General features: G+C 38.9%; 1 protein-coding gene across 7 annotated transcripts in view; it reads right to left on the reverse strand.

Annotated features, from left to right (window-relative positions):
• PIBF1 (progesterone immunomodulatory binding factor 1) overlaps nucleotides 1-27854 on the reverse strand; it is a 234306-nt gene that overhangs the window by 5283 nt on the left and 201169 nt on the right. For 3 of the 7 annotated variants that reach the window (XM_063618767.1, XM_055244706.2, XM_055244704.2), the window contains one exon: nucleotides 10780-10953. In XM_063618767.1, the coding sequence (XP_063474837.1) occupies nucleotides 10780-10953 (174 nt within the window). Of the gene's footprint in view, nucleotides 1-2431; nucleotides 3174-10779; nucleotides 10954-27854 lie in introns of those variants that run through there. The other 4 variants (XM_055244705.2, XM_055244708.2, XM_055244707.2 and 1 more) reach the window with 3 other exon arrangements.

Below are 27854 nucleotides of genomic sequence, written 5' to 3' on the forward strand. Positions count from 1 at the left end.
TTTGTATTTTTAGTAGAGATGGGGTTTCACCATGTTGGCCAGGCTGGTCTGGAACTCCTGACCTCAGGTGATTCACCTGCCTCGGCCTCCCAAAGTACCAGGATTACAGGTGTGAGCCACCGCACCCGGCCGTCACTGTTCTTTAAATTGCAGGTCCCAACCCACGGGTAATGAACTCTAGTAGGTAAAAGATCAGAATTGAGAGAAAAAAAAAAAAAAAAAAACTAGCATAGAAAATATTAGAGTATTGGCCATAGTGGGGGTAAGTTCTGTTTTGAGAAACTGTGTGATCATCACTAGGTCATAATGTAAATTGTTTTCTCAACTGTGATTCCTGGCCAAAAAGGTGAAAGCAACTGCTATAAACTAAGCTACAGATTCTCAGGATTATACCAAAGGATGCAGAATTGTTTTGTACATTTGCATTTCCTCAATCAGCTGATACTAAGATTTTTACTACTACTATGTGTTTACAGGGAGAAGGTAAATAAAAACTTTGGCATTAAAAAGGAATCTTAATACTCAGAAAGGGCAGTATAAGAATTTCAATGGCAGACAGTTCTTTCTGACTCTCCTTTTATCTGTGTCTGTTACATTGCAGACCATTACTCCCACCCCTAATATGTTTTCTCTTTAGATGTGTTAATGAGACAGATTTGCCACAGCCAAGTAAGTGTACCTTGTGTCTTGGGGATTAACTGCCTTGCTACTTCATAGGGTGACTTTTCAGATGTTTTATCACAGCCATTTTAATTTCAAAGTCTGTTCCCATAGGACTAAGATATGTTCCTTATTCCCAGGTTATTTTGGGTGAACTTCACCACCACTGTCATGTTCTAACCACATTTCACTTCGAAGACTGGCCCCTTTAGGATCTGGCCCATACTTACATATCTAATCCTATTTCTTGACACTCTTCAACATGAACTCAATTATTTGTACTTGGGATTAGTTTAATAGCATTTATTTGACTAACTACTCTGTGCCAGTCCTTGTGTTAGGTTCTGGGGATATAAAAATGAATCAAACCCTGTTACAGAGGCTGCTGGGATCACGCCTCGGCCTTTTGTCTGAGATCAAGTGCAGAGGTTGCTGGCTGTCTAGCCTATATCTATTTTCCCCTTCTTAATAACAGAACTCTGATTTTATCAGTAAAGCAATAGATTCACCCTGTATAAAACATTTATCAGCCTTCCTTGCTGCTAGGTGTGGCCACATGACTAAGTTCTGGCCAATGGGATATAAGTTGAAGATGTTGGGTAGGACTTAGGGAAAAACTCCTTTGGAAAAGGAGACTATTTTCTTCCCTTTTTCTCGCTTTCTGCTTAAAATGCAGACATGATGGCTGAGGCCAGAGCAACCATACTGTGATTCTAAGAACAGATGCCACACTCTAAGGATGGTTGAAGAGAAAGGAAGAGGGAACCTAGGTTCCTGATGACTTCACAGGGCCACATACTTGTCCTGAAATAGTTATCTCCAGGCCTGTATGTGAGAGACTGAACAATTTGCTAAAGCTGCTGAACTAGCAGTGGGACACAATTCCTAAAGATGCTGACTCTTATACTCTTAGTTTATACCATTTATCTTATCTCATGTTGTATCTTCAGCATGCAAGAAAGTGTCTCGCCAGCAGTAGGTGTTCGATGTCATGCCTCCTTTGATTTTTGTGGTTTGTGCACCATATAGTACAGTGTGTTAAAGCACAGGTTCTAGCCATTTATTAATTTTGCAAAGTGGGCAAATTGAGGACTTCTCAGTTACCTCATATATTTTCTCCATAGCATTTGTCATGTTTTCACATCTTATTCAATTTATTTTTTTGTTTGTCGGTTTATAGTCTATCTCTATCCATGAATGTAAGATCCACAGAGGCAGGAATTATTTATATCTCTACTGCTTGGAATAGTACTTGGCACAAAGTAAGTGCTCAATAAACATTTTTCAATGAATGAATGAATGTCTGGGTTTGCTGTGACAGAAGCCTTTCAGTTCTATTTAAGTCTGGACATAAAAGTTTCATGTGAGTCTATTCAAGCCTTTCTACTATGCAAGACAAAAGAAAATTCTACTACAGTAATGCAATAATATGTTTCTAACTAATCAGGCAACATCACCCTTTACAAGCATCAGGGGTAGTACTTGTGATTCTAAGCAACAGCCCAATTTTTGAGTGGAAATGGTAAATAACCAGTAAGGCATGGAAACAGCATATTTTGCTGTATGAACTCAAATTTACTTATATCATTCAAAGATATTTTCAATCCTTCGATTGGTGAACTTTTTCCTTCGGTTGTATTATTCTCTGAAATTCAGGTTCTCTGTTGATTACATTAGCATAGAGTATGTCAGAGTCATTTCTCATCTACATTAGTATGTAAGTCTCATCACTACCAAAATTTGAACAGATTCCAAGTAGACAACACTGCTTCTGAAAAGTTTATTTCTGATTTTCATAAAATGTATATTCTTCATTTCCAGATATTTTAGTCAGTAACGTGCTAGCTATTAGTGATAGCCCTAAGTTCCAGACACTGGAAGTTTCTAAGCTTTTATCAACTCCTGAGATAGATCATGGATCAGTAAACTATGGTCCATGGTCTGTTTTTGTAGGGGCTGCATGCTAAGAATGGTTTTGACATTTTTTCTTTTTTTTTTTTTTTTTTTTGAGATAGAGTTTGGTTCTTGTTGCCCAGGCTGGAGTGCAACTGTGCAATCTTGGCTCACTGTAACCTCTGCCTCTTGGGTTCCAGCGATTCTCCTGCCTCAGCCTCCTGAGTAGCTGGGATTACAGGCATGCGCCACCACGCCTGGCTAATTTTGTATTTTTAGTAGAGATGGGGTTTCTCCATGTTGGTCAGGCTGGTCTTGAACTCTCAACCTCAGGTGATCTGCCCGCCTTGGCCTCCCAAAGTGCTGGGATTACAGGCGTGAGCCACTGCGCCTGGCCTAGTTTTGACATTTTTTAAAAAAGGTAAAAAACAAACAAACAAAGAATATACAATAGAGTTTGCTGGCTCATGGTAACTGATTGTCAAAATGGGCACAGCAAAATAATTCAGATGTATAATTAACTGATTTTTGGAGAACTGCTTGAACCCGGGAAGTAGAGGTTGCAGTCAGCCAGGATTGCGCCACTGCACTCCAGCCTGGGTGACAGAGTGAGACTCCATCTAAAAAAAAAAAAAAAAAAAATTAACTGCTTTTTATTTTGATAATTCCATTCTTTTAGCTGTTTGATCAGTAGTGTTTCTTTTTTCTATTTTATTAAAGTTACTTCCCTTTATATCCATAAGATGGTGCTTTATATGATGAAATTTGACATTCTGCTTCAGGTATTAATGGGATTAACCATTTAACTGAGTAGGGTCCTTATTTTAAATATAAGGCTTATAGGCTTCATAATATGAAGTGCTTTACAGATATATATAAACTATATATGCATATATATTTTACATACACATAAAATATATATGTATATACGTATACAAATTAATAAAAACCTTAAATTGTTAGTGGAGTATTAACAGATCCTAAAGTATACTATATTCCAGATTTAGGAAAGACAGCACAAAGCCACTGCAGAAACAAATGACAAGACTAACTGGAAACTTACCAGAAGTAATTTACTATGTTACAAAGTGATTTTGGAAACAAATAATTGATAAGATAGATACTTCTGTGTCATCCAGAATTAGCCAGCTAAAACGTTAATATATAACATGGGGATTATAACCCATTGAGAGCGTTAGTTAAAATTAGAAAGAATGATGACTGATAAATGCAGACATAGTAAGCCTGGTGGATTATTCCTGTAATCTAAAAAAAAGAGCTAGAAATTAAGAATCTATTAGTGTTTAACCAGTACCACTTCTCTAAGGAAAAAAAGTCTATGTCTGGTAGATATCATTACTTTGTTTTCCAAAAAAGATATAAACTGGAAATCAAATAAATAAATATTGAGAAGTCCTCATAGGCAGGGCCTAACTCAAGTGAGTTTAAGACAGTTGATATGGCTTTACCACTAACAAAATGTGAAGCTGTCTGAGATCAGTCAGCTTCATTCCATGCTCACCAAAAAATTCCTGATTTCTAGTTTAGCTCACAAGCTAAATTAAATAACATCAGGAAGAGGTTACAATTAGTGTTCCTGACACTAGAAATTAAAAAATGAATATTTAGAAATGTATATTTTGAGGTCCAGTCTTACTTTGGTGAGATGAGTCTACATTCAACATAAAAAAGTGAGACTGGGCCAGGTGTGGTGGCTTATGCCTGTAATCCCGGCACTTTGGGAGGCTGAGGTGGGCAGATCACATGAGGTCAGGAGTTCGAGACCAGTGTGGCCAGTATGGTGAAACGCCGTCTTTACTAAAAATACAAAAATTATCTAGGCATGGTGGCATGTCCCTGTAATCCCAGCTGCTCAGGAGGCTGAGGTGGGAGAATCGCTTGAACCCAGGAGGCGGAGGTTGCAGTGAGCCGAGTTTGCACCATTGCACTCCAGCCTAGGCGACAGAGCAAGACTCCATCTCAAAAAAAAAAAAAGTGAGATCAGAACTTCTGAACACAAATATGACACAGAAGTGTTACAGGTATGTGGCGCTTTTGATCTCCTCAGTCCCCAGTGTCTGGGGTGGCTGGAGTCCCTTCAATCTACCAGCAAGTTCAGTTATCCTGTTGTGCCATATAAATATTATAATTTTCCATGTGTGTTATAAAAAATGTTGGGAGGCACAGTGTTAGGACATGACTCTGTGATGACGCTACCCTACTGTGGCATCCTTGTCACTTGTCTAAACACAACCAATTGTACTCATTATATCACTATATTATAAATAACTGCTACATTCCATTTTTGATAAAATTATAAACTTTCCCTCATGAACAAATGAGAAAAATTATTTTTGTAACCTATTTACTTACAATTCTTATATTAAATTAAAATTTAAATTTTTTTTATTTTATATTATATTTCATCATTATATATATTATTTTGAGACAGGGTCTTACTCTGTCACCCAGGGTTGAGGGCAGTGGCGTGAACATGGCTCACTGCAGCCCCAACCTCCTGGGCTCACGTGATCCTCCCACCTCAGACTCCCAAGGAGCTTAGCACCATAGGCACATACCACCATGCGTGGCTGATTAAAAAAAAAAATTTTTTTTTTTTTGGTAAAGGCAGGGTCTCACAAAAGTTTTTGCCCAGGCTTTAAAAAGTTTTTAAAAAGAAGATTATGGTAAAATACATATACCATAAGATTTTTCCCATTAACTATTTTTATTTTTTATTTTTTGAGATGGAGTTTCACTCTTGTTGTCCAGGCTGGAGTGCAATGGCACGATCTCGGCTCATCACAACCTCCCTCTCCCAGGTTCAAGCGATTCTCCTGCCTCAGCCTCCCGAATAACTGGGATTACAGGCATGCACCACCACGCTTGGCTAATTTTTGTATTTCTAGTAGAGACGGGATTTCTCCATGTTGGTCAGGCTGGTCTCGAACTCCTGACCTCAGGTGAGCCACCCACCTCGGCCTCCCAAAGTGTTGGGAGTACAGGTGTGAGCCACCGCGCCTGGCCAGTATCATATTTTCTTTGCCCTTGGAATTTCTAAATAACACTCAACTTCACTTGTCAAAATCCATGCATTCTTTAAAGCCAAGCTCAAATACTTCCTTTCTGACAAGGCAACCTAGAGTCCTCCAAAACCGCAGTGTCTATTCTTTCTCTGAATTTTCGTAGCAATTTGTATTTCCTTTAAAGTAGGATACCCAGGCCAGGTGCAGTGGCTGATGACTATAATCCCAGCACTTTGAGATTACAGCCATGGTGGGAGGATTGCTTGAGCCCAGGAGTTCAAGACCAGCCTGAGCATTGCAGTGAGACCCTGTCTCTACAAAAAAAAAAAAAAATTAGCTGGGTGTGGTGGTGTGCACATGTGGTCTCAGCTATTTGGGAGGCTGAGGTGGGAGGATCACTTGAGCCTGGGAGGTTGAGGCTGCAGTGAGCTGTGTTCATGCCACTGTACTCCAGCCTGGGTGACAGAGCAGGACCCTGTCTCAAAAACAAAACAAAAAAAAGTAGGCTAACTGATTTTGCCTTATATTATTGTTTACTAAGCTTGATCCTACAGGGGCAGCAGTTTTAAGGCTGATGCCATCTTAATGATCATCACAGGCTCTTGCATATAGTCAGCAAACACTTCTTGAATTGACTACACTAATTTTCCTTCCAGGCCAGGTGTGGTGGCTCACACCTGTAATCCCAGCACTTTGGGAGGCCAAGGTGGGTGAATCATCTGAGGTCAGGAGTTTGGAGACCAGCCTGGCCAACATGGTGAAACCTCGTCTCTACAAAAAAATACAAAAAATTAGCGGGGCATGGTGGCATGTGCCTGTAATCCCAACTGCTCGGGAGGCTGAGGCAAGAGAACTGCTTGAACCCAGGAGGCGGAGGTTGCGGTGAGCCAAGACTGTACCACTGCCCTCTAGCTTGGGTGACAGCGTGAGACTTCGTCTCAAAAAAAAAAATTTTTTTTTCTTTCCAGATGACATATAGCTTTCCAAAGCTCTTCTAGGGAATCATGTCGTTCATATAACCACTTATGTATCAATTATATAAACTTAATCTACCTATCCAACATATGCTAGCCAATGAGGTAACAAATACAAGTCAAGGCCTGAACTACATCATAAACTCACCAAAAATCAGACACTTCACACACTATACACTGGAGCTGCACAGTCATATTGTTTGCTACCATACTTAGAGCCTGAGGCTTTTTTTTTTTTTTGAGACGGAGTCTTGCTGTGTCGTCCAGGCTGGAGTGTGGAGGCATGATCTTGGCTCACTGCAACCTCCACCTCCCAGGTCCAAGTGATACTCCTGCCTTAGCCTCCCAGGTAGCTGGGACTACAGGCATGCACCACCACACTTGAATAATTTTGGTATTTTTAGTAGAGACGGAGTTTCAGTATGTTGGCCAGGCTGGTCTTGAACTCCTGACCTCAGGTGATCCATCTGCCTCAGCCTCTCAAAGTGCTGGGATTACAGGTGTGAGCCACTGCGCCCAAGCTCTTTTTTGTTTTAATGCTTGCAATTTATTTGGTGAAAAGACTAAAAGCGGAGTTGCTAGTATCTGCATTTTTAATAAGGTATTGAGAAAATAATGACAATGATGTGAATCCTGAGTATGAATTCTCTTTTCGAATAGGATGGCAGCAGAAAAGCAGCAAAAGAGTCCCATACTGCTCAGGAAGGAAAGAGGAAAGTTGTTCTAAATCAGATTAGAATAGCTCTAGGTTTTTCTAAGAAAGAGATAAGTGAGGCTGGGAAAAAAGGAATAGCACAGCAACAAGCTACCTTAAGAGTGAAAGTAGGTGATTAGTGGGAATGAACTGAGTGTTTCTGAATAAAGAAGACTTAAGTTGCCTGTTGCAGAAGTAGCACTAACTAGAGTCATGGGAGGTGAAGCTTTCATTCTCCCTGTAGTTTACTTTAACATTAAAGTTCCCCACCCAGTTTAGAGTTTTAACAGCTAAGAACATAACTAAACTGGGGAGACAAATAACTGCTTTTTTTCTCCTCAGCAAATATTTATTGAGTACCTGCTTTGTTCAGATGCTATGCAAAACAAAAGGAATACAGTTTCTGTCCTTAAGGCACTTACATTCTGTGGTTCAATTAGTTTTTGTTGGTACACTAAGTGCCTGAACAATGACTCTGTCACATACGTCATTTCAAAGGCCAGAGCTTTTCTAAAAAAGGAACTTTTGAGGTTGCCTTCATATATAAATATCACTTGTATACTGTAAAACATTTGTATACATATAAAAAAGCACATTAAAAAAAAGTCTTGTCAGGTGCTGTGGCTCACGCCTGTAATCCCAACATTTTGGGAAGCCGAGGTGGGCAGATCACGAGGTCAGAAGTTTGAGACCAACTGACCAACATGGTGAAACCTTGCCTTTACTGAAAATACAAAAACCAGCTGGGCGTGGTGGCACACGCCTGTAATCCCAGCTACTCAGGAGGCTGAGGCAGGAGAATCACTTGAACCTGGGAGGCGGAGGTTGCAGTAAGCTGAGATCACACCACTGCACTCCAGCCTGGGCGACAGAGTGAGACTCCATCTCCAAAAAAAAAAAAAGTCTTCAGAGGAAGACCTAAGTGTCCAAAAAAAAAAAAAGTCAAGCTCTTATTTCTCCTCCTCTACATCATAGCACTGCTTCCACTCCATTGCCCAGTTAACAGTAGTTTTGTGTGGCTCGCCTCATATTGTCAATGCATATGGGAACGCTCATCCATCCACCCATCCATCACTGAATTTAATATCAGGGGAAAATACCTATAGCAAATACTTTCAGCCAAAGGATCTGGATTTAGAAATGTTTTCGTTTTAGGTATAAAACCATGAAATTATAAAATGATTAGCTCTTACTTCAAATATTGACATGGTAAATTCCTTATCAACAAGTTCAGAGAAAATATAAAAAAGTATTCTTATGGAAAATTGAAAATATTCAAAAGAATAACTAAAAGTTATGATGCCTGAAGAGAATCATAGCATGCTAGAATAAAAGGAGCCCAGAACTCATTTCATTACAACCTCCCACTTAATTTTATAGATAAGAACACACTGAGAACATTTAATGATTTGCCCCAGGTTATCTAGTCAGTTCACATTACTAATTCTGCATTAGCTTATAGTCTTTGATTTGACTTGTTTGTAGTATTACCTCTCAGTTTTCATTAGGACATAGCTGAGCTTGTACCTCTTTTGAAAAAAATTTCCCTTATTATTATTTAAAAAGAATTTTATTGTAGAATAAAATAGAAAATCCAGATAAGCAAAAATAAGGAAGGAAGAACTACCCAACTAATATTGAATCTTCTTAATTTTATCATCACTGCATAACCTTATCTGGAGGTACTGGGGAAATCTTATTGTTACTCATGTACTGATTGATTATAGCTGGTATTCCAGAAAATCACAATCAGGTTACCAAGCTAAAGCCAGAAATGCAGAGGGTCAGGGTCAGAAGGAATAGTGCCACTGCCTGGAGCAGAGCAGGATCAGAAAGGCAGATCAGAGAGTGCTGACAGGCTGTAAGTATTCAGCTGTATCTTGTGGTTTTCATCTGACCCTATTTCCCATTAATGTGTACATATTCAATCTGCTTTCTTCCTATAGATTATAATAGGCACAGCATAGTGTCTGCCACAATCTCTGCCCACTCTCTGAGCAAAACTTGCCTAGCCATAGCCCTTAATAAACAGTCCTTGGCAGCTGTATTTGGAACTGTGTGACTCCTGCTCACTATTAAGGGCAGCCATTCTGTAGGCTGGGTAATAAGTTTAGGTAGTCTTGCCAAAAAGGGGTATCACCCAACAAGAATTAGCTATGCCAATTAGATTGTTAGTCTTGGAAAATACAGGGAGAACTACATTATAAGAGAGTACATGCAGAAAGGATGTACAGAACCTGTTTCAAGACAAATGGCTGTGAGCAAGTTAATGAGGAAGTGGAAAATATGAGTAAGCAGAAACTAGAGGAGAAACAAAGAGAAGCTGATGTACTACAAAGGAAAAGACACATGGACTCAGCCACCTTGTGTCCAGGCTAGTCAACTGAGCCATCCCGTTTTCTCCTGCCTGTCAGCTTAGTCTACATTACTGCCACATGTATCCTTAAAATAATTGTCCCTTATTTTATTTTATTTTTTGAGGCAGAGTTTCACTCTGTTGCCCAGGCGGGGAGTGCAGTGGTGCCAGCACACCTACAATTCTTCTGCCTGTCTCCCAAGTAGCTGGGACTACAGGTGTGTGCCACCACACCCAGGTAATTTTTGTATTTTTAGTAGAGATCGGGTTTCACCACGTTGGCCAGCCTGGTCTTAAACTCCTGACCTCAGGTGATCCTCCCACTTCGGCCTCCCAAAGTGCTGGGAATAGAGGTGTGAGCCACCACGCCTGCCCAACTGTCCCTTATTTGATCTAAACTGCAACTTTCATTTTTTTAAAAAGGGAGGTTGAATTATATAATCACTAAAACAATCTCTTTCATCCTATTAATCTTGAGTAGCATTATCTGCATGTATAATAAAATGACTGAGAACAGAAGTTCTCATATTTGACTGATTATTATACTCATCTCAGGAGTTAAAAAAAATAAGATTCTGGGGACTCACTGAATCAGAATATCACAGAGAAAATCTTTCCGGTTTTGAGTCTCTATGTTTAGCAGATAAAAATCATGTTTCTCCTGAGAAATGAAAGCATGATTGAGAAACCATTTGAAGTAAAATGGAATATTTAATAATGTTACTCCTATTTTAATTCTCTTGCCTTTTAATCTTGATTTTTATTATTTGTTAAAATACATAGTTTTCAATATTTCCTAATTTATTTTCTCTATTTTTAAAAATTGGCACATAACAACTGTACATATTTTTGGTATTTTATCTGCTTTTAATCCAAATTTTTTTTATTTCTTTTTCTTTAATTTCTGTGCACATACATTTTTAGCTAACAATGCATTTCAGTTTATGTTAATTGATTTCACACTTTATGAGGAATTACAGCAAAATATACTATCATCTATAAGATAGGTAATATACATATTTAGAAAATGGATTGATGCAAATCCTTCAAGGTCTTTTCATGAAACATATTTGTGGAATCTACTCATTTCATAAATGTGAAAGGAAAAAATTAACTAAAATACATTTAGTAAGAATCAGGAATATTAAAATTATGAGTTTTAAAAATTGTACTTACAAAGAGTGTTGGTTTAGGTGTAAATATATTGTCTTCATGCTCTTTAGGCACATTCAAAGTCTTTGATTTCTGATTTTCTGTCACATTCTTTGGTTCTGTTTTAGTGAGAAGTAAGCTGTTCTCAGAATGTTTACTATGCATCTTAACGAGAATCTGTTTCATTGCTGCCAATTCCTGTTGATATATGAAAACAGAAGAAAGTAGCAAGTGTGATTTTAGCAAGCAGACTAATAATGATTAATATTAAAATATTTTTAAGTAGAAGAAACAATTATACTATACACATAAGTTGTGAAAATAAAATAGTAATTACAATCATGTACATGAATCTTTTACTCATTTAATATAACTGACAATTACAACATTCTATAGTCTAGTGGTTTCCACGTTTTTCTGCACACTGAAATCACCTGTGGAGCTTCAAATATTTCCAGTGATGACTGTGTCCCAACCCCAGAGACTGTGAGATAATTGCTGTGGTGTGGCCTGGGCTTTGGAATTTTTTTTTTTTTTTTTATTTTTTAGATAGGATCTCACTGTCACCCAGGCTGGAGTGCAGTGGTGTGGTCTCGGCTCACTGCAGCCTCTACCTCACGGGCTCAAGCCATCCTCCTGCCTCAGTGCCTGAGTAGCTGGGACTACAGGCGCATGCCACCACGCCCAGCTAATTTTTTTGTATTTTGGAATTTTTGAAGATCTCAAGTGATTCTAATAGAGAGACAAATTTGGGAACCACTGGCATAGCTACCTTCCACTGTAGATGCTCTACATATATTCACTGAGTAGATTATTTAAGCATTTAACTTTTTCTCTTCTTTCTTTTAAACTGTCGCATTTCCTCTGAAGTCTTATATAAAGATGGTAGAGAAAAAGAATCCAATCTTGGCTACTCGTCAGCAGTTAAACTGTAAGTTTAATACAGATTCAGGATTTCTTTAGCTGTATTATCCCTTATCCTTTTACAAATGGTAAGTGGGGTTGGCTTCAGTTGCCCTTTGAACTAAGAATTAATTGTGATGAACTTTTTGAAGAGATCAAAAATTTCACCCGTTCTTTCTCCCAAGTGTATTTGTCTTTCATATCCATAGACAAATCTTTAGTACATAACACTAGTCAGTGGGTATTTATGATTGATTACTAAATTGATACATCATAAACAAGTATATGGAGAAATGACAGGCTAAACTCTTCTTAATCTTTATTTATCAGAACAGAACAGTGGTAGGCTATGTAACAGGTAATTTTTTCCTATTATCTTATTGTATCTTCATGCCAAAACACAAAAGTTATGGTGATAGAACGATGTTCTGCTCTCTTCTACTAATCTGTTTATAGACACCAGCTCTGTGTCAAAGCAAGTTCCTACAGGCCTTTCTCTTCTGGCTGTTATTAGTTCTGTTTAGAACCATCTAACCTGAGTGAGTATTTTAAAGCAGTGTTGCTGAGTTTAAGCCATATAACCTTAATAGATTTTAGGGCCGCGAGAGGTGTCAGAAAAAACAGTGCCAGAATCCTTTCTCCTTTCTGCAGTAGTGGGCCTGGCTTGGCCAATGTACATGAGAATGCATATACTTGCAGACATTGCCAATCTGATATATGATTATCTGGGCCATTTGGGGACTCTTTTTGCTTTCAAGATTATGTTGTTTCATTTATATGCTCCACTATGGTGAAGTATGTAATTATTGATTTGATGTCAAACGGGTATGGTGTTATGGTAGATTTCAGCTCCTGTTCTACTTATCAAGATAAGTAGAAGGGAAAGCCTATGAAAAGAAAAACTTTCTATCTGAAAGAACGTCTCTTTATTAGCCATAACTTTTGTATCTTTGGCATGAAGATAAAATAAGAGCAAAAATCTACTCCAAAACAATCTGGCACTATTCTACAGATAAATAAGGTAAAGGGGGGTTTAGTGGTCAGATTAGAAGGGAAATTCACATCTTTGCTTTATCCTAAGATCACCCCAGTTTGGGGTGTTGTCACAATACCACTTTCGTTAATGTGACTGTACAAAAAATATTAGCAGTTTCTGAAATCCAGGCAAAGAACACTTTAAGTGCAGCAAAACTCTGTAAAATTCTTATTAGGATAATACAGCTACAGTGGGTACCAAAATAACATTTAGAACATATTTTCAATTTTATTATGTTTGGCTTATATAATGATCCAATTTATATCAATGGTAAATTTGAACAAAGAAAATTCTACTTCAATTTTTTTTTTTTTTTTTAGAGACAGGGTATTGCTCTGTTGTCCATGCTAGAGTGCTATGGTGTGATCACAGTTCATTCAAACTATCCTACCGCCTCAGCCTCCTGAGTAGCTAGGACTACAGGCACATGCCCCCACACCCAGCTAATTTTTAAATTTTTGGTAGAGATGAGGTCTATGTTGCTCAGGCTGGTCTCTCACTCCTGGCCTCAAGTGATTCTCCAGCCTTGGCCTCCCAAAGTGCTGGGATTATAGGCATGAGCCACTGCACCTGGCCAAGCACATGTAGTGGTACTATTTTAGAATGAAGCTATTAGCAAATGACACATCTATTCTTGACATTATTATTGTTTAAACTTAGGCTGCCTAATCTAGTTCAATGAGCTTTAGTTTTATAATTGATAAAATGTAAGCCTCTGTTACCTTTTAGGATTTTTGCCAGTCTGATAAGTATTTGGGTATGTTTATTTTGCATTCCTTTTACAGTGAAGTTGAGCAGTTTTTTTTTTATATATATATTGAAGGTTTTTTTTTTTTTTTTTTTTCAGTTGATCACCTTGACCCATTTTTCTACTGAGTGGTCATTTTCTTACACATTTCAAGGAGCTCTTTATATGTTAGGGAAATAAGCCCTTTGTCTTTAATATGAGTGTCAATTTTTCCAGTTTATCTCTTACTTGACTTTATGACTCCCCCCCCCTTTTGTTTTGTTATGAAGAACATTTGATTGTGATGTAGCAGAATATGTCAATCTTTTCTTCTATGGTCTTCTCCATGTTTTCTTCCTGTATTTTCTTAAGTTACTTTTGTGGTTTTTCTTTTCTTTTTTTTTTTTTTGAGATGGAGTTTCGCTCTGTCGCCCAGGCTGGAGTGCAGTGGCATGATCTTGGCTCACTGCAATCTCTGCCTCCCAGGTTCAAGCAATTCTCTGCCTCAGCCTCCAGAGTAGCTAGGATTACAAGCGCCCACCACCACGCTCGGCTAATTTTTGTATTTTTAATAGAGACAGGGTTTCACCATCTTGGCCAGGCTGGTCTTGAACTCCTGACCTCGTGATCCACTCCCCTCAGCCTCCCAAAGTGCTGGGATTACAGGCGTGAGCCACCACGCCTGGCCTCTTTTCTTTTTCAAACATATAGATCTTTGATTGGTTTAAAGTTTATCCTGGCTTATGGTGAAACATATGAATCCAACATCTGTCCCCTCAAGATGGCTCTCCTATAACAACATCATGTACTGAAGAGACCATTTTTTCTGCCACTGATGCCATCTTTATAATGTACTAAACTGCCATAAGTATATTATTTATTTATGGGCTTTAAAACTCTGTTTCTACAGTCTGTCTATTTATGCACCCATGTCACACTGTTTCAGTGTTTTTAATGACTGAGGTATTTTTCTGGCTGTATTCTTGGAGATAGGCGTGGGATCATGCTGAATGGAAAACAAAATTAGAAAGAACTTTTCTTCTTTTTTTTTTGAGACGGAGTCTCATTCTGCCGCCCAAGTTGGAGTGCAGTGGTGTGATCTCGGCTCACTGCAACCTCTGCCTCCCAGGTTCAGGCAATTCTCTGCTTCAGTCTCCCGAGTAGCTGGGATTACAGGTGCCCACTACCATGCCCGGCTAATTTTTTGTTATTTTTAGTAGAGATGGGGTTTCACCATCTTGGCCAGGCTGGTCTTGAACTCCTAACCTCATGATCCACCCACCTCAGACTCCTAAAATGCTGGGATTACAGGTGTGAGCCACCGCACCTGTCCGCAAGAACCTCTTTATTATATTAAGTGTTCATAGCCATGAAAGTATTTGAATATGTCTTACACCGACCTTTTTGACATAAATTGTCCTATCCTAGTTGATGTTACTATTACAATGAAATGATCATGATTCATGAGATCCCAATTCACAAACTGACAAAGCAAATGGAAACAATCCAACATAACAAGCAATAATTAGAAAACATTTTTGTCACTACGAAGAGAAATCCTTTGGTAAGATGAAATCATTTTGAAGCCCTCTGCTTTGCTTCTAACTTGGTTTGGTTCTTATCCTGTGTCTGGCTTCTGGGTATTGGCTTCATCTCGTATTTCAGATTCCGCTCTCATTGTTTGCATTTGAGTTTGGCATCTCATTTCCCTGCCTTTTGATTCTACTTTCCTCTTCTATAACTATCATTTTTCTGATTGGTCAGTGGGTTTATTTGCAGCATCGCCTCATTATTTGTAAATATTGTTTATTCCAGAGAATGTGACTACAGAAAAGGAAACTGTGATGCTCAAAGAATATTTTAAGTACTAAGTTCGACTGGATTCTTTTTCTTATACTGTATCTACTGCTCAAAAATCATGCCATTGATTTAGGTTCCTATTTGTACTTCAACTTTCTAACAAATATTTTTTTCCCCTCTTTTCAGAGTTTCTGCCCTTTTGTTTTCTCATTGATAGAAACAATGTATGCCTTTTTCCTTATTACCTAATATTATCTAGCCTCTTAATCGTGTTGTCTGTTGAGATTAATTCTGTAGTGACTGCTTTTAAGACTGAAATTTCTTTTTATTTTACACTTTGGCAAGTTCCACTATTTCTTGCACTTTCCTCTCTTTCTCTCCCTTTCCCGCCTCTGGCCTCTACCTCCCTCTTTTTTTTTTTTTTGAGACGGAGTCTTGCTCTGTCACCTAGGCTGGAGTGCAGTGGCGCGATCTCGGCTCACTGCAAGCTCCGCCTCCCGGGTTCACGCCATTCTCCTGCCTCAGTCTCTCCGAGTAGCTGGGACTATAGGCACCCACCACCACGCCCGGCTAATTTTTTGTATTTTTAGTAGAGACGGGGTTTCACCGTGGTCTCGATCTCCTGACCTCGTGATCCGCCCGCCTCGGCCTCCCAAAGTGCTGGGATTACAAGCGTGAGCCACCGTGCCTGGCCTCTCTCTCTTTTTTTTTTTTGAGACAGGTTCTTGCTCTGTTGCTCAGGCTGCAGTGCGGTGGCGCAAATATGGCTCACTGCAGTGCCTTCACTCCGGGGCTCAAGGGATCCTACTGCTTTAGTCTCCTGAGCCGCTGGCACCACAGGCACCTACCACTGTCCCCGGCTAACTTTTTAACTTTCTGTAGAGACTTTGTTACCCAGGCTAGTCTTGAACTCTTTCCTCCCTCATTCTGTTTGTTATTTGATGGCATACAATTTATTAATGTTCTGAGAGGGTGCTGGTGCTGTAAAAGAAATGTGCTTTCGTGGTATTACTGCTCTGTCTTCTAAAATCAAATTTCTGAAAACTCTGATGCCATCCTGATTCGTTTTTTTTTTTTTTTTTAAACGGAGTCTCGCTCTGTCGCCCAGGCTAGAGTGCAGTGCCGCAATCTTAGCTCACTGCAAGCTCTGCCTCCCAGGTTCACACCATTCTCCTGCCTCAGCCTCCCGAGTAGCTGGGACTACAGGCGCCCGTCACTACGCCCACCTAATTTTTTGTATTTTTAGTAGAGACAGGGTTTCACCGTGTTAGCCAGGATGCCATCCTGATTCTTTATTTCCTTGTAGGTATTTTCCTTCTTGCGAGAATCTTCTATGTCCTTTGGTGTTCCATCTTTTTACCTTTTTATAAGTTTTTGGAGGGTTTCTTAACTTTTCCTTTATCCCTCTATTGGCATTTTTACTTATACTTTATTTATTTCATGATTTTGATTTTCCCAATTCTTCAAAATATCACAAATTTTTTTCATTTTTATTTTTTGGAGACAAGTCTTGCTCTGTCACCCAGGCTGGAGTGCAGTGGCACAATCTTGGCTTACTGCAACCTCCGCCTCCTGGGCTCAAGCGATCCTCCCACCTTAGTCTCCTGAGTAGCTGGGTCTACAGGCATGCACCAACCATGCCCGGCTAATTATTTTTGTATTTTTTTGTATAAATGGGGTTTTGCCATGTAGCCCAGGCTGGACTCAAGCAATCCACTCGCCTTGGCCTCTCAAAATGTGGGGATTACAGGCGTGAGCCACTGCATCTTGCCCACTGATTTTTATATTACAGAAATATTACTTTCCCAAATCTTTCTGAAGAAATTAATTATAACAATGTGGAAGTTCTTTTCTGCTCTAGAATTTGTTTTTCCCTCTGGGGAGGGGGGTCAGTTTATCTGTTTATTGCTAATTTTTTCCTTCTATGCTTTTTCTTCCAGTTTCTGATAGTTTTTGGTTGTGTGATCCCATTTATGAATAAACGACCAGCTCACATGTTTTCTTTCTGCCGTATGGCCTTTTTTTTTTTTTTCTGAGACAAAGTCTGGCTCTATCACCCAGGCTGGAGTGCAATGATGCGATTTTGGCTCACTGCAACCTCTGCTTCCCAGGCTCAAGCAATCGTCCCACCTCAGCCTCCTTAGCAGCTGGAACTCCAGGCATGTACCACCATGCCTGGCTAATTTATTTTTATTTTTTTATCTTTTATTTTTGTGGAGATGGGGTTTCACCACGTTGCACAGGCTGGTCTCAAACTTGTGAGTTCAAGTGATCTGCCTGCCTCGGCATCCCAAAGTGGGGCTATTCATCTTAATGACACCGTTGAGTACAATCTCTGTGTACATGGATGCGATAATTTGTGTAGCAGGATTTACCCTAAGGTTCTCAGGCAGAAAGTAAGCTCCCTTCCCAAAATGACAAAATGTAGAATATTCTAATCTAGAGCTTCGTTTCATTCTGGCAGTTCTAGCCTAGGCCTGGCAGATGCTTCATTAATTTAGAAAGCTATTTTCAAAATATTTTTTAAATTGTTTTAAATTTATAGAAATATTATTTGTTCATTGTAAAATTCAAAAACTGTAAAAGTGCCTTCCCTCAATCCTCTTTTCCTTTTACTACTTGTTTAAGACATTGATTGACTGATTGAGATAGGGTCTCACTCTTATGTCCAGGCTGGACTGCAGTGGTGCGACTGTAGCTCTCTGCAGCCTCAAACTCCCGAGCTTAAGCTATCTTCCCATCTTGGCTTACCAAAACTCTGGGATTAAAAGTGTGAGCCACTGTGCCCAGCTGAGACAGTTTTAAAAAAATTGAGACGGGGGCCGGGCGCAGTGGCTGACGCCTGTAATCCCAGCACTTTGGGAGGCCAAGATGGGTGGATCACGAGGTCAGGAGATCGAGACCATCCTGGCTAACATGGTGAAACCCTGTCTCTACTAAAAACACAAAAAATTAGCCAGGCGAGGTGGCGGGCGCCTGTAGTCCCAACTACTTGGGAAGCTGAGGCAGGAGAATGGCGTGAATCCGGGAGGCGGAGGTTGCAGTGAGCCGAGATAGTGCCACTGCACTCCAGCCTGGGCGACAGAGCGAGACTCCATCTAAAAAAAAAAAAAAAATTTGAGATAGGGGTGTGTTGCCCAGGCTGGTCTTGAATTCCTAGGCTCAAGTGATCCACCTGCCTCAGCCTCCCAAAGTGCTGGGATTACAGGCGTGAGCCACCAAATCTGGCCAGCTGAAACGTTTCAATACTATTCTATAACGTAGTCTGATAAAATCTGATATGCTTTTACACTAACTTTCAGAAAGTTAACAGTACATGTTGTAATTCTAGTATATTAAATACATAATAAAATTACCATTACTATATGAATGAACGAGCCATTCATTAACAAATGAAGAATTGCATTTGATTATACAACTGAAACTTGGAATAAAACTAAAAACTAAATAACAAAAACTATGTTGCAGTATAATAATTACTTTTCAAAATTGAAGAGTTAAGGGCAAGGACGTTCTTGTGAAATTTCCAGATGATGATGATGATGACTGCATAAACAATCTCTATGAGAGAGAGAAACTGTTCTTTTGAATCCAAAAGCATGTATCTTGGCCATTTAATATTAACTATTTGCATAAGTGGTGGCATATTAAAACAGCTCAGCTGTACAGCAGCTGCTTAACAGTATTGCATAGTTGATGCCAATAAATTGCTGAAAGTTGTAAACTCTGCAAAGATGTTGGCAAGGAGACACACAGATAGCATTTCTTGACGAAAATAGCTTTGACAAGCATAATGCAAACTATGTGCTCCACTGGAGGTTAAATGGAAGTGCTTTTATATAGGAATAACAATGCATCGTGACTAGTAAGTCATATAACTCTGTGCATCTCTCTTGAAGTAACACAAGGTAAAAACCAGCCTTGTTTTAAACTAAATACATATATATTTTGGATATTTAAAATTAATTAATTTATTTATTTATTTGAGATGGAGTCTCGCTCTGTTGCTCAGGCTGGAGTGCAGTGGCACGATCTTGGCTCACTGCAACCTCCACCTTCCGGGTTCAAACGATTCTCCTACCTCAGTCTCCTGAGTAGCTGGGATTACAGGCATGTGCCACCACACTTGGCTAATTTTTGTGTTTTCAGTAGAGATGGGGTTTCACTATGTTGGCCAGGCTGGGCTCAAACTCCTGACCTTGGGTGATCCACCCACCTTGGCCTTCCAAAGTGCTGGTATTACAGGTGTGAGCCACCGTGCCCAGCTTTAAACTTCATTTAAAAGGTTTTTTTTTTTTTGAGATGGAGAGATGGAATCTTGCTCTGTCACACAGGCTGGAGTGTAGTGGCACGATCTTGGCTCACCACAACCTCTGCCTCCCAAGTTCAAGCGATTCTCCTGCCTCAGCCTCCCGTGTAGCTGGGACTACAGGTGCACGCCACCATGCCTGGCTAATTTTTGTATTTTTAGTAGAGACAGGGTTTCACCATGTTGGCTGGTCTCGAACTCCTGGTCTCAGGTGATCCACCTGCCTCGGCCTCCCAAAGTGCTGGGATTACAGGTGTGAGCCACTGTGCCTGGCATTTTTTTGAGACGGAGTCTTTCTTTGTTGCCCAGGCTGGAATGCAGTGGTGCCATCTCAGTTCACTGCAACCTCTGTCTCCTGGGTTCAAATGATTCTCCTGCCTCAGCCTCCACAGTAGCTGAGACTACAGGTGTGCACCACCACACCCAGCTAATTTTTGTATTTTTAGTGTACACGGGGTTTCACCATGTTGGCCAGTCTGATTTCGAACTCCTGACCTCAAGTGATCCACCTGTGTCAGGCTCCCAAAGTGCTGAGATTACAGGCATGAGCCTCAGTGCCTGGCTGGGCATTTTTTAATAAAGCATTTTATGATGGAAATTTTCAATGACACAAAAATGGAGGGGATAGAATACTGAGTCCCCAGTTTCCACTGCCCAACTTCAATTATCAACATTTTGTCAATATTTTCTTTCTCAAATAGCGTTCCTGAGATATAATTCACATACCACACAGTTCATCCATTTGAAGTGTATAATTCAATGGTTTTTAGTATATTCACAGACACATGCAACAATTACCACAGTCAATTTTAAAACATTTCCATCATCTCAAAAAAAAAAACAAAAACAAACCAAAACCGAAGAAACTGATTGCTTTTACTATACCCTCCTATCCTGCCATGCCCCCACCACTCTAGTTCTAAGCTGTCACTAATCAATTTACTTTTTGTCCTTGTAGAATTCCCAGTTCTAGACAGTTCACATGAGTGGAATCATATACCATCTGTTTTTTTTGTGACTGGCTTCTTTCACTTAGTATAATGTTTTTAAAGTTCATCCATGTTGTACCATCTATCAGTACTTCCTTCCTTTTATGGCAAAATCATATTCCACTGCATGGATATACCAAATTTTGTTTACTCATCAGCTGAAGGACATTTGGGTTATTTCCACTTTTTGGTTATTATGAATAATGTTGCACTCATAAACACTGACACATTTTGAAACAGTGAACAGTTTTGCGTGTAAATTTTTGTGTGGATATGTTTCAATTTCTTTTGTGTATATACCTGGGCGTAGAGCTGCTGGGTTATATGTAACTCTATGTTTAATTGTTTGAGGAACTACCAGGATTGTTTTGTCAACACTGTTTTATCTATTTCCTTACCAGATTTTCCCCCTGATATATATTAACGTGTATTCCAGATCTCAGATAATTTTTCTTTTTTTTGAGATGGAGACTCACTCTGTCACCCAGGCTGGAGTGCAGTGGCATATCTCCACTCAGTGCAACCTTCCCCTCCTGGGTTCAAGTGATTCTCCTGCCCCAGCCTCCTGAGTACTTGGGATTACAAGGGTGTGCCACCGCTTCTGGCTAATTTTTTGTATTTTTAGTAGAGACAGGGTTTCACCATGTTGGCCAGGTTGGTCTTGAACTCCTGACCTCAAGCAATCTGCCTGCCTCAGCCTCCCAAAGTGCTAGGATTACGGGTGTGAACCACTGTGCCCGACCTCAGATAATTTCACTTGTAAATACTTCAGTGGGAATTTTTAACAGATAAAAATTTTTTAAAATAGCAAAATATCATTATCCTATTTAACACGATTAAAAATAGTTTAAAAGAAAATATAACTTTAATTCATAGTCATCCATTCTATACTCTAAATGCTCAACAAGAATTTTAAACTACTATTAAAGCAAATTTAATGTATTATTTTTAAAAAGTTACTTTGAATGCAATACCACTATACTCCAAATAAACGACAAAACAGATTTTGTACGGCAAATTGTAGAATAGTATTAATATCTGCAACTGCAAACTGCTGTTATCTACAGCCCCTCGATCTCCCTATCTAGATACTTGCTTCCACTTGCAGGGTAACATCACCCTGGGATTGTCTCTTTGCCTCAAAAGAAGTATATACAAATTTTAGGTCTGGAGGGAGGAAGAGAGGGGACAGAAGTGAATGTTCACTGAGTATCTACAATGTACCAGGCTTTGTGCTGAGTATCTTACATAATAATTTAATTAACACTCAAATACCAAGAGGTAGATATTACTTTAATTTTGAAGGGAAGAAACTGAGGCTTCAAAGACTCAAGAAGGGCCGGGTGCGGTGGCTCATGCCTATAATCCCAGCATTTTAGGAGGCAGAGGCGGGTTGATCACGAGGTCAAGAGATTGAGACCATCCTGGCCAACACGGTGAAACCCCGTCTCTACTAAAAATACAAAAATTAGCTGGGCCTGGTGGCACGCGCCTGTAGTCCCAGTTACTTGGGAGGCTGAGGCAGGAGAATTGCATAAACCCAGGAGATGGAGGTTGCAGTGAGCCGAGATCACACCACTGCACTCCAGTCTGGTGACAGAGCGAGACTCTGCCTCAAAAATATAAATAAATAAATAAATAAAATAAAAAAAATAAAAAAAGTAAAAAATCTCAAGAAGGCGAGGAGTGGTGGCTCATGCTTATAATCCCAGCACTTTGGGAGGCCAAGGCAGGTGGATTGCTTGAGTCCAGGAGTTTGAGACCAGCATGGGCAACACAGCAAGACCCCTTCTCAAAAAAAAAAAAAAACCAAAGGAAAATAAAAAAATTCTAAATAAAAATAAATAAAAAGAAGGCTCAAGAAAATTAACCATGTTCATTTAGCTACTAAGAAGTGAAATAGCATTCAAATTAAGTAAGGTCTTTCTGGGGTCAAAGCTATCATTATACAATAATGCAGATAGATGCCTTTTATCAAGGTCTGTGATACACACAATTTCAGGTTTGGAAGAGATCTTCAAGTTATTTAACCCAGTCTCTATAAAATTAAGAAATCCCCTCTGACTCTATGGCCACCTAGCCCAGGCTTTAAAAATGAAGACAAATTAGGTATTAATTTAGGTTTTCCTTACTCAACTATAAAACCAAAACACTCCCATTTCAAAGAAAAAAAAAAGTAGAACAAAACAGGATGTGTCTCCTCACAGCATCTAGCCTTTGGTTTATTTGGACTTTGGAAACATGTGTAACAAGTCTCTTACTGCCTGTTTTACATGCCTACTTTGAATTTCTTATCTTTCACTAAGTCTTATCTTCTCTAAACATCCCCAGTTTCATTCATCTCTCTTATGACTGAAAAGAATTCTTTCACCATCCTGTTTTCCTTACATTGAAAATTTTTGGGCCTAAAACAGAATAAAGAAAGAAGTACTGACTAGAGCAGAGTAGGTTTCTCTACTTCTTATTTCTAATACATTTAAGATGACAGAAACATTTTTGGAGCTATACCCTATCTACAACTGAAGGCTTAGTGAGAGCTCATGCTTTTACACAAATGATAGCAAATGAGAGACAACTGGGCTGTTACAGCCTCCGGGACATAACTAATCACCTGAAACATTCTTTCACAATCATGGATATGATCTTAGGGTAATTCTCAACAGTGATCCAGATAGAAGATATTATTAACACAATGAAGTAGGTTCCTGAATTAAAATCTACTGCTATTGTTGACTTAAAACAGGAGTGTGGGAACCTGGATTCTGTTCTGATTGGTTTGTTCAGACCCTTTTGCGCATCTCATTACTGATTACCCTGGACTTCTCACTACTTGCCCTGCTCTGCTTTCTGACATTCATGTTCTCTTGATACCTGGCTTTGTGACCAAGTGCAATTGCTTTCCCTTCTATTAACAGTAGTCATCTGGTTGCTGTCTAGTTTCTGGCCTTAACTTTTTCATTAAAATTTTTTTTTCCTTCTTTTTTGTTTTGTTTTTGAGATAAGGTCTCACTCTTGCCCAGGCTGGAGTGCAGTGGTGCAAGCACAGCTCACTACAGCCTTGAAGTCCCGGGCTCAAGCGATCCTCCCATCTCAGCCTCCCATGAAGCTGGGACTATAGGCATGAGCCACCACATCTGGCTAATTATTTATTTAAAAAAAATTTTTTTTTCTAGAGATGGAGTCTCATTATGTTGACCAAGCTAGTATACAACTCCTGGGCTCCAAGCAAACCTTCTGCCTCAGCCTCCCAAAGTGCTGGGATTATAGGTGTGACCCACTGTGCTGAACCCTGGCCTTTACTATTTCAGTATTATCTGATAGGTTTTGATGCATATTCTTGTTGATTTTCAGCATCAACTTCAGACTTTAAACCCTATCCTCCACTTAGAGCACTGGTTTTCAGAGTATGACTCACTCCAGTGCCTGCACCTTCTCCATGTTGTATTCCAGCCTTCTCTTAGTGTCAGCTCCTTGATATGGGATCAGTGACTTAAGTTTACAGCAAGATATTGCCAATATGGTGTCTAACAGAATTATGACTATAATTATCTCATATAATTATTAATATTGTCTCCTGGCCACCAAATATTTTCTCTTTCTCTTTTTTTTTGAGACAGAGTCTCACTCTGTTGCCCAGGCTGGAGTGCAGTAGCGTGATCTCGGCTCACTGCAAGCTCCGCCTCCTGGGTTCAGCCATTCTCCTGCCTCAGCCTCCCAAATAGCTGGGACTACAAGGCACCCGCCACCGCCCTGGCTTTTTTTTTTTTGTATTTTTAGTAGAGATGGGGTTTCACCGTGTTAGCCAGGATGGTCTTGATCTCCTGACCTCGTGATCCTCCCGCCTCGGCCTCCCAAAGTGTTGGGATTACAGGCGTGAGCCACTGCGCCCGGCCTGGCCACCAAATATTTTCAGAGATTTATTTTACAGTTTTGTAGTTTTTTTTTGTGTGTGTGTCTCCCTATGTCTCAGAATTGTTTGGTTTGTTATAAGCTGCTACTATTCTAAGACAGTCATATAAGCACAGGGTTAGAAATGATAGCAAGAGAAGTCATTTACTTGCTCCTTACTGATAAAAAAAGGTCAGAGAAATGTACTTTTAATTTAACCGAAAACATATCACAAGCTTCTAAAATGCAGTGGGAAAATACACATTTCATTCTTAAAAAACCTAAAAATTGCTAGGTCTATATGTTACATAATAGATGTGAAAATGTGATATAAAAAGTTAAAAGGGTATATATGAACAGATAAAATATTTTTATGATGAGATATTAATATATTGGGTCACACAAGACTGAACTGACTTGTAGGATACAACAAAGATATTTATAATTTAAAAGAAGATAATGAAAAGATTAAAGAAGAAATCAAAATACTTACAAAAACCAAAACAATTTTGACATAGTTCTATTAGGTTCTATACAAGTCTATATAAATATAGTGGTCCAGAGAGTACAGTCTAAAGGAAATTCAAATGTCTTTTACACAACTCAAAACTGAGGAGAATTAACATTTTACAGAATGAACAACTGTGATTCAGTTGCTGCCTCTGTGAAATGGGTGTAAGACTGAGCTGTTGTGAGGCTTAAATAAAATAAATGAATATAACTACAAGGTAATGTACCAATATTAAACATACTTATTATTTACTGACGAGTATGTATTTTGGGTAAAAAGCCTAATTCCCTCTTGAATGCTAGAAAACATAAGCAAAAGGCCAATTCTCAGCAGAGAAGACTAATTTAAAACTTTTCCTTTCTCTGATTCCTTATTCCCAGATACACTTACTTGAAAGTAATTTGTAACTGGTTCCTAAGTAGGGTAGTATAACATAATTCATCTGAAAGCATTTTAGAGTTTGATAGAAAAAGATCATAAAAATTCAAGATATATTCTTACTGTTAATACAATAGCTTTAGCTTTCTCATAAAGTATGTGTATAAATTCAACATTTGCAGTATATTTTGCAACATTTTATTCCCTAAATTTCTTCAGACCTGAAGTCACACACCCTTACATGGAAAAAAGCTTTCTAAAACTTTATAGGGAAAATATGACTTGTATCATACATGTGTTTTTGGTTTTTACTATAATAATTATCTTTCTTTTTAAAAATACTCATTTATATCCAAAAAATCGAAAACAATTTAACTTGAAGAGCACCACTATGATGAGAAATATATGTATGAATCTGAGAAACAAGTATACTTTCATTTAAAGAAAAATTAATTTACCCGCTCAGTAGTTTTTTTTTTTAGCATGCTGACTGTAAAATTTAACTACATAGGTGCGTAAGAAAAACATGTAAAAAGATACTCTTAAGAAATTTCAAAACAGTTAAGTATGAACCAAAAGAGTGACATACATAAAGAAAAATGCAATTTGTTGGAACTTCTTATGAAGTGGATTGCCTAAGGGGCACTTGGGATGCTGAAATGTCCCTGAAATCTTCCGAGAAATCGCAAAGAACATATGAGTTAGAATCCGGGAACATAAACATACCATAAAAGAATGATAATTATACTGTGATTTCACTTTCAAGAAACCTGGCTAACTGTAGGGTTTGTTTTCTTTTCATTATGTGACATACACTGCTGTAAGAAGAAAGTTATCCAGGATAAGAATTAGTTCAATGTTCAGGTAAGTGTGGGGCCTTGTACATTCTAAGTACTTAGTAAGGAGTGGTTGATTAATTCTGGTTAAATACTAACTGAAATGACTGTGGGCCCTGAGAGATGTTATTGGCAAAAACACTGCAATGAGAGGATAGAAGATATCCCAGGTCTCAGAAACAAATTTTTCTTTTTTCTTTGATACAGTCTCGCTCTGTTGCCCAGGCTGGAGTGCAGTGGTGCAATCATGACTCACTGCAGCCTTGACTTCCTGGGCTTAAAGGATCCTCCCACAACAGCCAACCGAGTAGCTGGTACTACAGGTTTGTGCCACCATGCTAGGGGTCTTGCTGTGTTGCCCAGGCTGGTCTCAAATTCCTAGACTCAAGTAATCCTCCCACCTTGGCCTCCCAAAGTGATGGGATCAGAGGCCTGAGCTACCCTGCCCAGCCACAACAGATGTTTTATATTCCACAAATATATATGATTCTGTATAAGTGTGATAACCATAGAGGTTGCTGTGCCTACAACTACCATCTCCAAGGTTTTAGGAAGTAGCTCTATTGTAGACAAACCTTTGGGATATGACTTCCTATGGCCTACTTTCAGTAGTATGTATCTAAAATTGTATGTAAAAGTAGTATGTAACTAAAATTTCAGTAGTAGTATCTAAAATTGTCCTTGGATACAGGAAAGCTTCTGTGCTTTCTTCAGCTAAAATAGTTCAGTATCAGAGTGACACTTATTTTTTGATGACAGTTTCTAAAGCTTTCTATTTGACAGCTTTATATTATTGAAGATTGAAAAGAACCATTAGTTTAAGAAACATCTGAATGAGTACTTATTATCTGCTAAATATTGTGCTAAAGGCTAAAATACAAAAAGGAATTTGTCAATCTAATGGGTAAGACAGATGCTTAATTACATAGTAATATGAACATTAACAGAAATACTTAAAAAATTATAGGAATGAGGTAGAAAAAGGTATGTTTTCTTTGTTGAGTTAGGGAGGGCTTCAAAGAATAGATGATTTTTTTAATTTTTATTTTTTGTGTTTTTTTTAGATAGGGTCTAGCTCTGTTACCCAGGCTGGACTGTAGTGGCATGATCACCGCTCACTGCAGCCTCAACCTCTTAGGCACAAGCAATCCTCTCACCTCAGCTTCCTGAGAAGCTGGGACTACAGACGTGCGCCACCATCCCTGGATAATTTTCATATTTTTTGTAGAGACAGCTTCACCATGTTGCCCAGGCTGATCTTGAACTCTTGAGCTCAAGCGATCTGCCTGCCTTGGCCTTCCTAAGTGCTGGGTACAGGTAGGAGCCACCGTGCCGTCTCAAATGATAGATAATATTCGAAAAGACCCTTGACACAGAAGGAAATGAGGAAAGGGAACTACATTCATTGAGTTCTGTTATATTCCAGGAACATTGCTATATTAATTCTCACAGAACCTTGCAAAGTAGATATTACCTTTATTTACAGATGAGTAACTGAGTTTAGAGGGGTGAAATTATTGTCTCAAAAATGCATTGCTATTAAGTAGCAGAGCTGGGATATGAATACAAGTCTTGTCTGTCTGACTGCTGGCTTTTTCCATAGTATTTCAAAATGTAGAAGACGTAAGGAATATAAAGGTAATGCTAGTCTTACAATTTAATGAGAGAGTTGAACATATTTATATGTACATATAGTAGAAAGTAAAATGTAATTCTGGATCA

This window comes from Symphalangus syndactylus, chromosome 15 (genome assembly GCF_028878055.3).
Source record: "Symphalangus syndactylus isolate Jambi chromosome 15, NHGRI_mSymSyn1-v2.1_pri, whole genome shotgun sequence".
NCBI classification, from domain to species: Eukaryota; Metazoa; Chordata; class Mammalia; order Primates; family Hylobatidae; genus Symphalangus; species Symphalangus syndactylus.